The sequence below is a fragment of the Oncorhynchus masou genome, unplaced genomic scaffold, assembly GCF_036934945.1.
Source record: "Oncorhynchus masou masou isolate Uvic2021 unplaced genomic scaffold, UVic_Omas_1.1 unplaced_scaffold_2228, whole genome shotgun sequence".
Lineage (NCBI taxonomy): Eukaryota > Metazoa > Chordata > Actinopteri > Salmoniformes > Salmonidae > Oncorhynchus > Oncorhynchus masou.
This window is the reverse complement of record NW_027008702.1, coordinates 12,955-26,771: the sequence shown is the minus strand read 5'-3', so window position 1 is coordinate 26,771 and position 13,817 is coordinate 12,955. Positions and strand designations below refer to the sequence as shown.

Sequence of the window (13,817 nt, the reverse complement as noted above, 5' to 3'; positions counted from 1 at the left end):
GAAGAGGGGGATGACCGCGGCAGATTTCCAATCTTTGGGGATTTCAGATGTTACGAAAGATCGGTTGAACGGGTTAGTAATAGGGTTTGCAGAGGGTCCAGATGGTTGAGCCCTGCTGATTTGTAGGAGTCTAGATTTTGCTGCTCTTCAGAACATCAGCTATCTGGATTTGGGTGAAGGAGAAATGGGGGAGGCTTGGGCAAGTTGTTGTGGGGGGGGGGGGGGTGCAGAGCTGTTGACTGGGGTAGGGGTAGCCAGGTGGAAAACATGGCCAGCCGTAGAAAAACACTTATTGAAATTCTAAATTATCGTGGATTTATCGGTGATGACAGTGTTTCCTAGCCTGAGTGCAGTGGGCAGCTGGGAGGAGTCTCTCTTATTCTTCATGGGCTTTACAGTGTCCCAGAACTTTTTGGAGTTTGTGCTACAGGATGCAAATTTCTGTTTGAAAAAGCTAGCCTTTGCTTTCCTAACTGCCTGTGTATGTTGGTTCCTAACTTCCCTGAAAAGTTGCATATCATGGGGACTATTCAATGCTAATGCAGTCTGCCACAGGATGTTTTTGTGCTGGTCAAGGGCAGTCAGGTCTGGAGTGAACCAAAGGCTATATCTGCTCCTGGTGCTTAATTGTTCTAATCTGTTCTTAATTGATAGCATGAGAATTTAGAACATACTTAATAGATAGCACTGAGATTTTAGAATATGCTTAACATGTAGCATGATAATTTAGAACATGCTTAATAGATAGCACTGAGAATTTAGAACATACTTAATAGATAGCACGGAGATTTTAGAACATGCTTAACATGTAGCATGATAATTTAGAACATGCTTAATAGATAGCACTGAGAATTTAGAACATGCTTAATATTTTTGTATTTGTATTACTATTATTTTTCACTTTTATTTAACCAGGTTGTCAAGTTGAGAACAAGTTCTCATTTGCAACTGCGACCTGGCCAAGATAAAGCGTAGCAATTCAACACATACAATAACACAGAGTTACACATGGAATAAACAAAACATACAGTCAATAATACAATTGTAATGGTTTGTAATGGTTTTCCTCCTCTTCGTCTGAAGAGGAGAGGCGAGAAGGATCAGAGGACCAATATGCGGCGTGGTAAGTGTCCATGGTTGTTTATTTAAACACATAAACTGAACACTCCCATACAAAAACAATAAACGTAACGTGACTAACTGAAACCGAAAACAGTACCATGTGGTGTAAAACACAGACACGGAAACAATCACTCACAAAACAACAGTGAAACCCAGGCAACCTAAGTATGATTCTCAATCAGAGACACTAACGACACCTGCCTCTGATTGAGAACCATATTAGGCCGAACACAGAAAACCAACCGAGAAACACAAAACATAGACTGCCCACCCAACTCACATCCTGACCAATTCAAACAAACAAATAACACAAATACTAGGGTCAGAACGTGACAGTACCCCCCTCCCAAGGTGCGGACTCCGGTCGCAAAACCTGAATCTATAGGGGAGGGTCTGGGTGGGCATCTGTCCGCGGTGGGGGCTCTGGTGCTGGACGTGGACCCCACTCCACCATAGTCTTAGTCCGCCTCTGTGGTCTCCTAGGAACGCGACCCTTCCCGCCGACCCTCACCTGGGAATCTTAAACAACAGGCCCACAGGACTGAGGGACACCTCTGGACTTAAGGGGTAACTCAGGACTGAGGGGTAGCTCAAGACTGAGTGGTAGCTCAGGACTCAGTGGTAGCTCAGGACTGAGAGGCAGCTCAGGCTGGTTGATGGCTCTGGCAGCTCCTGACTGGCTGACGGCTCTGGCAACTCCTGGCTGGCTGATGGCTCTGGCAGCTCCTTGCTGGCGGGCGGCTCTGGCAGATCCTGACTGGCGGGCGGCTCAGGTGGAGCTGGGCAGACGGGCAGCTCAGGCGGCGCTGGGCAGACGGGCGGCTCAGATGGAGCTGGGCAGACAGGCGGCTCAGATGGAGCTGGGCAGACGGGCGGCTCAGATGGAGCTGGGCAGACGGGCGGCTCAGGTGGAGCTGGGCAGACGGGCGGCTCAGGTGGCGCTGGGCAGACTGGAGACTCCGGCAGCGCTGGACAGAGGAGCTCTGGTGCCTCTGGACTGAGGGTCTCTGGCGCCCCTGGACTGAGGGTCTCTGGCGCCCCTGGACTGAGGGGCTCTGGCTCTTTGGCACCAGGACACACACACAAACACAAACACACATACACATTCGGTACACACACACTAATACCGACGTCATCAGCACAATTAAAGTGATTAACTTCATTGTCACAGCCACTCTTTAATTACATGCAATTATATCCCACAAAAACCTGCTGTCAATGGTACAGCTCAGAGAACACAGAGTTTAGAGGAAGAATATATCTCCCTCCCTCCCTCCCTCCCTCCCTCCCTCCCTCCCTCCCTCCCTCCCTCCCTCCCTCCCTCCCTCCCTCCCTCCCTCCCTCCCTCCCTCCCTCCCTCTCTGTCTCTCTGTCTCTGTCTTTATTTCCTTTCTTTCTCTCTCTCTCTCTCTCTCTCTCTCACTCCTCTATCTCACTCTCTCTCTCTTCCTCTATTCATCTCTATCTACCCTCCCTCCCTCCCTCCCTCCCTCCCTCCCTCCCTCCCTCCCCCTCCTCCCTCCCTCCCTCTGTCTCTGTCTTTCTTTCTCTCTCTCTCTTCCTCTCTATAAATCTCTATCTACTCTCTCTCTATCTCTCTCTCTCTCTCTCTCTCTCTCTCTACCCATCTCGCCAATCAATTTAGACACAATTAATAAAGTAATTTATAGTACAGTATGATGTAATATCTGTCTGAATGGATCCATCAGTTGTTGTTGAAGAACAGATACTGTATCTCCTGTACTACACATTACCTTCAATAACATCACCCTCACAGGCTTTCTCCAATTACCCCCAATTACCTGCTCCCCAAGTTATCCTCCAATAACAAGTCCCAATCAACCCCCTCCTGCCCCGTCCTCCCTACAAGCACCCCCTGGTGGCTGTGTGCTTGTTTTTTAGCCGTGGGCTCATTTCTCCCTATATCAGCAGCTCCCCTTCTCTCCTCTTCCTCTCCCTCTTTCACTCTCACACTCTAACGGAGATGCCAGACTGACAGACACTCATCCTCTCTCTCTCACTCTTTTTGTCTGTCTGTCTGTCTCACCAGGATAAGGTTTACTGTTGCCAGGTAGGGCAGAGGTAGAACAGGGTGTTGTGTGTCTATCATTGTTGTTTCACATGTCTGGTTACTCTGAAACAACAGGTGTCTGTGTTGAATGGTGATTATCTTCATTGATATCACTTTTGTTCATGTCTTTCTGTCTACAGAGTGTTCTGTCCACAAGGTCTTGGTTTGGTCTCTCTCCAACAGGTGACGGAACTCACCCAGTCTTCGACCTTGTCTCTCTCCAGGTGATGAGCCTCAGGGGCTGGCTGTGGCTGCTCTACTGTCTCCATGTCCCTGGGTGTGTCTGGGGTCTGGATGGAGGTGGAGAGGGGGCTTGTCGGCTGATAGCTAAGCCTGTCTCAGGCAGTGTTTATCGGGCAGGAGATGTGGTCATTGGGGGCCTGTTCCCCATCCATGTGGAAGCCCCTCCGCCAGAGCAGGAGTTCAGGAGCATTGAGGGAAATTCTACCTGTACAATGTATGCAGCTTGTGTGATAACATCTTTTTGTCATTGTGTTTTCACCTGAAGGTAATGTGTATTCAGTTACCTCCTATCTCTCTGTTTCTTCCTTTCTTCCGTCTGTCAGTTTCTACCAGCGTGCTTACCGCTGGCTCCAGACTATGATCTTTGCTGTGGAGGAGATTAACCGTGACCCAGCCCTCCTGCCTAACCTCACCCTGGGGTTCCTGGCTGCTGACACATGCCTGTCAGAGGGCACCACCCTGGGGGCGGCCCTAGCCATAGTGACTGGCCAGGAGGCCTCTGTGGTGGGCACAGAATGTGGCACTACCCCTGAGGTTCCCGTCATCATCGGGGATGCCCGCTCCTCAGCTTCCATCGTGGTGGCACAGACCCTCGGGCCGTTTGATTTACCCATGGTGAGGCAGGGGTTGGATTACTGACTGAGTTAGGATGAGATGATGACTCTCTTACACAATACATTTCAATATTAATCTAGATTAATCTATCTAGCATTTATTTACCATCTCTGTCTCTTTTTTAAATTCAAATTCTCTCTGACTCTCTCTGTCTCTCACTCTCTTCTCTCCCAGGTGAGTTACTTTGCCAGTTGTGCGTGTTTGAGTGACAACTGGAGGTACCCCTCATTCTTCCGTACGGTACCCAGCGATGCCTTCCAGGCTCGGGGCATGGCCAGGCTGCTGCGTCAGATGGGCTGGGTGTGGGTGGGACTGGTGTCAGGGGATGATGACTATGGCAAGTTTGGGGTTCAGGTGCTTCTCCAAGAGCTCCAGGGATCTGGGGTATGTGTCGCCTACTCTGAGGTCATCCCCAAGGTACGACCTCACCCTGATGATCTGACAATGTACACTCTCTATTTTACACTGACTTCCCCTCTCTTCTAGTCTAATCTCACTGATGGTCATCACCGTAGGTAGGATCTCAGAGACGTATCAGGTACATCGTGGACACCATCAGAGGATCGACTGCGAGAGTGGTGGTGACATTTGCTATCACAAAGGATGCACATGTGAGCAGTTACCAGTCAGAGTATTGTTAATGATTTGTAACACAGCTGTAGCAGTGTCCTTGTGTCTTACCGTGTCTTGATGCCCTTTACAGACACAATAATTTCCATATTGATAATCATGCATTTCATCTTGACTATCTTGATCTTTTCAACAATTTCATTCTCCAGGCCCTGATGGAAGAGGTTGTCCGTCAGAACATTACAGATAAGCAGTGGATTGCCTCAGAAGCCTGGGTCACTGACTCCACTCTCTCCTCCCCTGAAAATCTGCCCTCTCTTGCCGGGACCATTGGTTTTGCCCTGAAGAAAGCTGATATTCCCGGCTTGGGGACGTTCCTAACACGCCTCCATCCAGATGGGAACTACCAGAAGTCTGACCCCTTCCTGAAGTTAATGTGGGAAGAGATGTTTGGGTGTTCTCTGGAGGTTGAACTCAGCATGACCCAGTCATCCAGGCGACAGTGTACTGGGTCAGAGGTCATAGGTGAGGGAGAGTTTACACCTAAATCTCAGTTTGTTTGTCCAGATTCCCAATGTTATCTCAGTAAAATAAAGTGTCCATCCTAGGTGAGGGGGAGAGCCAGTATGCTGACGTGTCTCAGCTGAGAGCCAGCTATAATGTGTACAAGGCTGTGTACGCCATCGCCTACGCCATACAGGATATGATGGCCTGTCGACCAGGGGACGGAGTCTTTAATGGTGGACAGTGCCCTGATATCAGGAAGCTTCAGCCCAGCCAGGTGAGAATAACATGTTGATCTGTTTTCAAGTTAAGAATACTAATATTTCCAGTCAGGATACAGTGAAACACTTTGTAAGGTTTGAATACTAAAGAACAAAAGCCACAACTGGTTCTAACTCTTAATCCTGTTCCAATGCCCTTTTCTCTTTGAGATTGTTCATTATCTGAGGGGAGTGAACTTCAGTACTCCTGTGGGGGAATCTTTCCACTTCGACATGAATGGTGATCCGCCTGCCTCTTATGACATCATCAACTGGCATGTGACCCCCGAGGGGACGGCAGAGTTTGTCCAGGTCGGAAATTTTCTGTCCTCTGAGGGATCGGGCGGCCAGATTGACATCGACATGGATAAAGTGGTGTGGGGTGGGGGCAGCGGAGATGAGGTGAGAACTGTTCAGTTTGGTGTGTGTGTGTGTGTCTGTGTGTGTGTGTGTGTGTGTGTGTGTGTGTGTGTGTGTGTGTGTGTGTGTGTGTGTGTGTGTGTGTGTGTGTGTGTGTGTGTGTGTGTGTGTGTGTGTGTGGTAATGATGATATTAATAGCAATGATTATGATGATGATGACGACAATTGCAATGATGAAAATGATGATGATGATGATGATGATGATACATTTGTCCTCTCCCCCTTCTGGTAGGTCCTTGTGTCTGTATGCAGTGCTGACTGTCCCCCTGGTACCAGGCATGCGGTACAGAAGGGGAAGCCTGTGTGCTGCTTTGACTGTCTGTCCTGTGCTGAGGGAGAGATCAGCAACACAACAGGTAGTCTATCAACGGTTCTGATTCCAATTAATATATTTCCTCCATCCTGATTGGTCCTGATTTGGACTCCTCATTCTTCTTCCTTCTTTATCAGGGTCAGTTGAGTGTATTGGGTGTCCAGAGCGGTTTTGGTCCAACCCTGATCGTACGGCCTGCATCCCCCAGCTGGTGGACTTCCTCTCCTATAGCGACACCATGGGCATCATTCTGTCTGTCATCTCAGTTTCCGGGGCAACACTCACAGCCGGTGCCCTGGCCACCTTCCTCTACCACCGTCACACGGCCCTGGTGAGTTAAATCATATGATCATATATAGAGGTACTGGACAGAGATGAGATTGTGTCATATAAGGATGGGATTTTTGACATGTCATTGTCTAAATTATCTTTCTCTGTCTCGTTCCAGGTGAAAGCCAACAACTCTGAGCTCAGCTTCCTGCTCCTTCTGTCGCTCAAGCTCTGCTTCCTGTGTGCTCTGGTTTTCATTGGTCAGCCAAACCCGTGGACATGCATGCTCAGACACACCCTGTTTGGTATAAGCTTTGTTTTCTGCATCTCCTGTCTGCTCAGCAGGACTGTGGTGGTGCTGGTGGCCTTCAGGGCCACTCTTCCTGGAGAGAACCTGATGAGATACTTCAGTCCCACCCAGCAGAGGATGGGTATCTCACTCTGCACACTCATCCAGGTTAACATCTGTTTTTTACTCTATTCTATGGGAATTGAAATGCCCAGTGCAGTCAAATCTTCATTTTCCTTTGTTTTATATATATTTCCACACTATGAGTTTGGAATGATACTATGAAAGTGTGTGAATAATGATAATGCCCTTTTAGTATAGGAAATGGTGGAAAAAGAACCCACTCGTCATACTTGAGTAAAAGTAAAGATACCTTAATAGAAAACGACTCAAGTAAAAGTGAAAGTCACCCAGTAAAATAATACTTTAGTAAAAGTCTAAAAGTATTTGGTTTTAAATATACTAAATTAGCAAAAGTAACTTGAATTGATCAAATGTACTTAAAGTAAAAGTATAAATAATTGACATTTCCTTATATTAAGTAAACCAGACGGCACAATTTGTAAACCATGTTTTATTGATGGTTTGCCAGCGGCACACTCCAACACTCAGACATCATTTACAAACGAAGCATTTGTGTTTAGTGAGTCCACTAGATCAGAGGCAGTAGGGATCACCAAGGATGTTCTCTTGATGTGTGGGTCAATTTGACCTTTTTCCTGTCAAAATGTAATGAGTCATTTTGGGTGTCAGGGAAAATGTAAAAAGTACATTATTTTCCTTAGCAATATAGTGAATTAAATATAAATAGTAAAGTAAAGTACACTCCAAATCACTACTTGAGTAGTACTTTAAAGTATTTTAAGTACTTTACACCACTGAGTGTAAGTGTTGTTTGAAAAGAAGTGTGAAATTCCAGTCTGTGTTGGTAGGATGGAGTTTTGGCCTGCCTGGTGACATCACCAGATGGTGAATTAGTTCATCCTTGAAAGGGAACGGGAAAGGGGGATACCTAGTCAGCTGTATAACGGAATGCCTTCAGCTGAAATGTGTCTTCCGCATTTAACCCAACCCCCTCTGAATCAGAGAGGTGCGGGGGGCTGACTTAATCGACATCCACGTCTTCGGTGCCAGAGGACCTGACTGTGTTTTAACTACTTCGCAGATATGAAACACACAGACAATCATATCAGTCACAAATGTCAAATTCCCAGTTTATGCTTCAAAACCATCTTAGCCTCTTGAAACTCTGGGGGCGCAATTTCATTTTTGGATGAAAAACGTTCCCGTTTTAAACAAGATATTTTGTCACAAAAACATGCTCGACTATGCATATAATTTATAGCTTTGGAAAGAAAAAACTCTGAATTTTCCAGAACTGCAAAGATATTGTCTGTGGGTGCCCTAGAACGGGAGCTACAGGCAAAACCAAGATGAAACGGCAACCAGGAAGTGAGCAGGATTTTTGAGGCTCTGTTTTCCATTGTCTCCTTATATGGCTGTGAATGCGAGAGGAATGAGCCTGCCCTATCTATCGTTTCCCCAAGGTGTCTGCAGCATTGTGACGTATTTGTAGGCATATCATTGGAAGATTGACCATAAGAGACTACATTTTCCAGGTGTCCGCCCGGTGTCCTCCGTCGAAATTGGTGCGTCATTTTCAGCTGCTGGTATTTTTCCATGGGATTCTGAGGGGAAAGCAGGCTTCCACGAACGGCATATCAATGAAGAGATATGTGAAAAAACACCTTGAGGATTGATTCTAAACAACGTTTGCCATGTTTCGGTCGATATTATGGAGTTAATTCTGAAAAAGTTTGACGTTTTGGTGACTGAATTTTCGGTTCGTTTCGGTAGCCAAATGTGATGTACAAAACGGAGCGATTTCTCGTACACAAAGATTCTTTCAGGAAAAACTGAACATTTGCTATGTAACTGAGAGTCTCCTCATTGAAAACATCTGAAGCTCTTCAAAGGTAAATTATTTTATTTATTTGGTTATCTGGTTTTTGTGAAAATGTTGCATGCTAAATGCTACGCAAAATGCTAAGCTAGCTTGCAATACTCTTACACAAATGCTTGATTTGCTATGGTTCAAAAGCATATTTTGAAAATCTGAGATGACAGTGTTGTTAAGAAAAGGCTAAGCTTGAGAGCAGGCATATTATTTTCATTTCATTTCATTTTCAGAAATCGTTAACGTTGCGTTATGCTAATGAGCCTGAGGCTGTATTCACGAATCCGGATCCGGGATGGGGAGTATCAAGAGGCTTTAGGTTCTATTTTACAAAAAAATTCCATTACATAATGTAAGGCATTGTGGGCAGAATAGACAGATGCAGTTCAGTGCATGATTCATTTAATTCAACAATACATTTCCTTGTAGTCCACACATATTGCTATCAGGTTGTAAATCACAGCTGGCCTGGTACATTGTTTACTGCCTCCATTCAGGATGCACTGTTTCAGTTTCAATGATTCAATATTTTTTACAAAACATATTTTTTACATAACTGTAACTAAGGCTGGGAATGTCAATACAATCAAACTAGCAAGGGCAATGACCACAAGTCAGTCATAACGTGGCTAATAGATTAGCGTACGTGTCAAACACAAGGCCCGCGGACCGAATAGGACACACAAGCGCGTCATCTACTTTATGAAACTATAGCTTGATTCGCTCACATCAGCGAACTCAACTTCAATTGCAATGCTTTCGTTTGTCAGGTTTACAGCGCGCAGCGGAGGGAAAGTGTACAGACCCATTCTACAGTCCTAGCCAGGCTACTAGAATGTTGCAGTCCGGCTTCTGTTTTTAAAACCTGTTTGGGATAGGGTGCAGCATTTTCACGTTCGGATGAAAAGCATGCCCAGAGCAAACTGCCTGCTACTTAGGCCCAGAAGTTAAAATATGCATAGTATTAGTAGATTTGGATGGAAAACACTCTGACATTTCTAAAACTTTGAATGTGAGTATAACAGAACTCATATGGCAGGCGAAAACCTGAGAAAAATCCAAACAGGAAGTGGGAAATCTGATGTTTGTAGTTGTTCAACTCATTGCCTATCGAATATACAGTGTCTATGGGGGCATATTGCAGTTCCTAAGGCTTCCACTAGATGTCAACCATCTTTAGAACGTTGTTTCAGGCTTCTACTATGAAGGGGGAGAGAATGAGAGCTGTTTCAACCAGAGGTCTGGCAGAAGGCCTTGAGCTGATCGTGCGCCTGTGAGAACGACCTGCATTCCATTGCATTTCTGAAGATAAAGGAATTCTCCGGTTGGAACATTATTGAAGATTTATGTTAAAAACATCCTGAAGATTGATTCCATACGTCGTTTGACATGTTTCTATGAACTGTAATATAACTTTTTGAACTTTTCTTCTGAACCTTCACCTGGACTTGCCCGCGCCTCGTGAGTTTGGATTTGTGAACTAAACGAGTCCTGTGAACTAAACGAGTCCTGTGAACTAAACGAGTCCCCCACACTCAGACGAGTCCTGTGATGCTACAGACATTTTCGTCATTATCAGGGTGTCTCACGATCTGGCAATCACCACTGTAGCTCGGCCACCTTCCACTGCAGATGTGGATGGCCACCATTGGGCGGATGCTGTGGATTGTGATGCAGCCTGTGAAATAAAACATCTAGCTTAAACAGATGGATTTTAATGGGGATTCCTTTAGATTTCCACTCGGGGCGAGGACGTCAACTTTGCAAGGCCATAAAGATAGAGAGTTCCAAATCTCTATGCCAACAACAGCTAATTTTCAGTTTTACCCTTCCCACTCAGACCACTCCCAGACAGTCCTAGCTACATTCTTGTATGATAAATTGCTCTTTGCTAAGAAGCCATTTTTTTTACATATTTTTTTGACCTTTTAATTGAAAACAATCACACCTAAATGTTCCCCAGAAAATATTTGATATGTTTCTTTTTAAACGGCTTCATTGGATCTTTAATTATTTCCTTCAGTTGCTAGGTTTCCATCCAATGGACAGATCTTCATGTTAGTTATTTACAGTAGTAGACGCTCTTATCCAGAGCTTACAGACATCTAGGTGAGACAACCACATATCACCTTCATAAACTAGGTTTCCATCCAATCAGATCATGTTATTTTTGTTATGGAGTGAAGACCCAAAAGCGGTTTTAACAGAAAACAGACAGATTTTCATGCGAATATTCAAAGATCTGCAAAATCCTCTTCCAACGAGTCAATGGAACAAAAAGAACGTTAGTATAATGCAGGAGTAAATATGCAAATTTTCCCACCAGTGGCGTTTTCACCAAACAGACTTGTAGAGGATAAAAATTAGTGGGAGATGACGTAGTGCACAGAACATGTACTTGTTTGTTTAAATTTCATGTACCGAATAAAAGTTGAATGTTCAAAGTGTTTCCATGCATTTTCCACTCTACTGAGAGTTTTTTCCCAAACTGTTGAGTTACATAGCAATGTGCCCACTTTAGTCTTGGTACGTGAACCCTAGCCAACAGCTCCCAGATACAGTGCTGGTAGGCTGTGTGGGTAGGGTGGTCTACATGCCAGATACAGTGCTGGTAGGATGTGTGGGCAGGGTGGTCTACATGCCAGATACAGTGCTGGTAGGATGTGTGGGCTGGTGGGCAGGTGTGGTAGGCTGTGTGGGCAGGGTGGTCTACATGCCAGATACAGTGCTGGTAGGATGTGTGGGGGTGGTCTGGTCTACATGCCAGATACAGTGCTGGTAGGCTGTGCAGTGCTGGTAGGCTGTGTGGGCAGGGTGGTCTACATGCCAGATACAGTGCTGGTAGGCTGTGTGGGCAGGGTGGTCTGTGTGGGGCACATGCCAGATACAGTGCTGGTAGGCTGTGCCAGATACAGTGCTGGTAGGCTGTGTGGGCAGGGTGGTCTACATGATGAGATTATTATGGAAAATCATATTTTTATTTGTTAAATGCATCAATCATCATGTCACCAGAAGAAGACCCTCAACATTTATTGGAAAGGAGCGTCAAGCTCATACCGTGCACTTTCACCACCCTGTGAAGTTCATCATAACTTATTTCATCTATAGCCTAATGTACTGCATGGAGGACCACACTCATTGAGTGACTCTTTGATAATGACGGTGAATAGATCCGTTTAAGCGCATCAAGGTGTTTCCTCCAACATTAATTTCTCAACACAAAAATATCCAATATCCAATATCCAATATTTTACTGAAACTTCCTGTTTCCATCACAGCTGTTGTAATTTTTTTTATACGCGGCATAACTTTACTCACATAAAAACTGTGGATGGAAACGTGGTTACTGAACATATCATTTGTTATTATGGTAACTGTGCTTGCGTTTTCCTTCCACCTCCATTTCCTTCCACAGGTGCTGATCTGTGTGCTGTGGCTGGCCTTAGCTCCACCCCAACCGGCTGAGAGGGGAGGAAGAGAGGGTCGTGGGCCGAGGGTCGTCCTGGAGTGTGAGGTGGGTTCTGTGATCGGCTTCTCTCTGGTGCTGGGCTACATCGGCCTGCTGGCCTCCATCTGTCTCCTTTTAGCCTTCCTGGCCAGGAAACTCCCAGACAACTTCAACGAGGCCAAGTTCATCACCTTCAGCATGCTGATCTTCTGTGCCGTGTGGATTTCCTTCATCCCTGCCTACGTCAGCTCTCCTGGGAAGTACACAGTAGCTGTAGAGATCTTTGCCATCCTGGCCTCCAGCTTTGGGCTGCTGTTCTGTCTGTTTGCTCCAAAGTGTTACATCATCCTTCTGAGACCAGAGAGAAACACCAAGAAACACATGATGTCCAAATAGAAACCACCAAGAAACACATGATGTCCAATTAGAAACCACCAAGAAACACATGATGTCCAATTAGAAACACATGATGTCCAATTAGAAACCACCAAGAAACACATGATGTCCAAATAGAAACCACCAAGAAACACATGATGTCCAAATAGAAACCACCACCAGAAACACATGATGTCCAATTAGAAACCACACAATGAAACACATGATGTCCAATTAGAAACCACCAAGAAACACATGATGTCCAAATAGAAACCACCAAGAAACACATGATGTCCAATTAGAAACCACCAAGAAACACATGATGTCCAAATAGAAAACACCAAGAAACACATGATGTCCAATTAGAAACCACCAAAAACATATGATGTCCAATTAGAAACCACCAAGAAACACATGATGTCCAATTAGAAACCACCAAGAAACACATGATGTCCAATTAGAAACCACCAAGAAACACATGCTGTCCAATTAGAAACCACCAAGAAACACATGATGTCCAATTAGAAACCACCAAGAAACACATGATGTCCAATTAGAAACCACCAAGAAACACATGATGTCCAATTAGAAACCACCAAGAAACACATGATGTCCAATTAGAAACCACCAAGAAACACATGATGTCCAATTAGAAACCACCAAGAAACACATGATGTCCAAACCAGAAACCACCAAGAAACACCATGATGTCCAATTAGAAACCACCAAGAAACACATGATGTCCAATTAGAAACCACCAAGAAACACATGATGTCCAATTAGAAACCACCAAGAAACACATGATGTCCAATTAGAAACCACCAAGAAACACATGATGTCCAATTAGAAACCACCAAGAAACACATGATGTCCAATTAGAAACCACCAAGAAACACATGATGTCCAAATAGAAACCACCAAGAAACACATGATGTCCACACCAAGAAACACATGATGTCCAATTAGAAACCACCAAGAAACACATGATGTCCAATTAGAAACCACCAAGAAACACATGATGTCCAATTAGATGTCCAATTAGAAACCACCAAGAAACACACGATGTCCAATTAGAAACCACCAAGAAACACATAATGTCCAAATAGAAACCACCAAGAAACACATGATGTCCAATTAGAAACCACCAAGAAACACATGATGTCCAATGAGAAACCACCAAGAAACACACGATGTCCAAATAGAAACCACCAAGAAACACATGATGTCCAATTAGAAACCACCAAGAAACACATGATGTCCAAATAGAAACCAATTAGAAACCAAAGAAACACATGATGTCCAATTAGAAACCACCAAGAAACACATGATGTCCAATTAGAAACCACCAAGAAACACATG

General features: G+C 44.9%; 1 protein-coding gene across 1 annotated transcript; it reads left to right on the top strand.

Moving 5' to 3' along the window:
- Positions 1-3,420: 3,420 nt before the first annotated feature.
- LOC135533117 (extracellular calcium-sensing receptor-like) lies at positions 3,421-12,484 on the top strand. Its single transcript, XM_064960527.1, has 11 exons — positions 3,421-3,650; positions 3,760-4,051; positions 4,226-4,468; positions 4,567-4,662; positions 4,831-5,146; positions 5,230-5,402; positions 5,557-5,787; positions 6,039-6,162; positions 6,257-6,450; positions 6,568-6,846; positions 12,051-12,484. Exons 1-11 carry the CDS (start codon positions 3,421-3,423, stop codon positions 12,477-12,479), a joined length of 2,607 nt encoding a protein of 868 aa, XP_064816599.1. The 3' UTR covers positions 12,480-12,484.
- Positions 12,485-13,817: the final 1,333 nt, after the last annotated feature.

What these genes read in the sequence shown, in the direction of transcription:
- LOC135533117 (XM_064960527.1), top strand. Translation starts at nt 3,421, where the DNA reads ATGAGCCTCAGGGGCTGGCTGTGGCTGCTCTACTGTCTCCATGTCCCT. An exon ending in GGAAGCTTCAGCCCAGCCAG is followed by an intron (nt 5,403 to 5,556) that starts GTGAGAATAACA and finishes TTTCTCTTTGAG; the next exon opens with ATTGTTCATTATCTGAGGGG. An exon ending in AGAGATCAGCAACACAACAG is followed by an intron (nt 6,163 to 6,256) that starts GTAGTCTATCAA and finishes CTTCTTTATCAG; the next exon opens with GGTCAGTTGAGTGTATTGGG.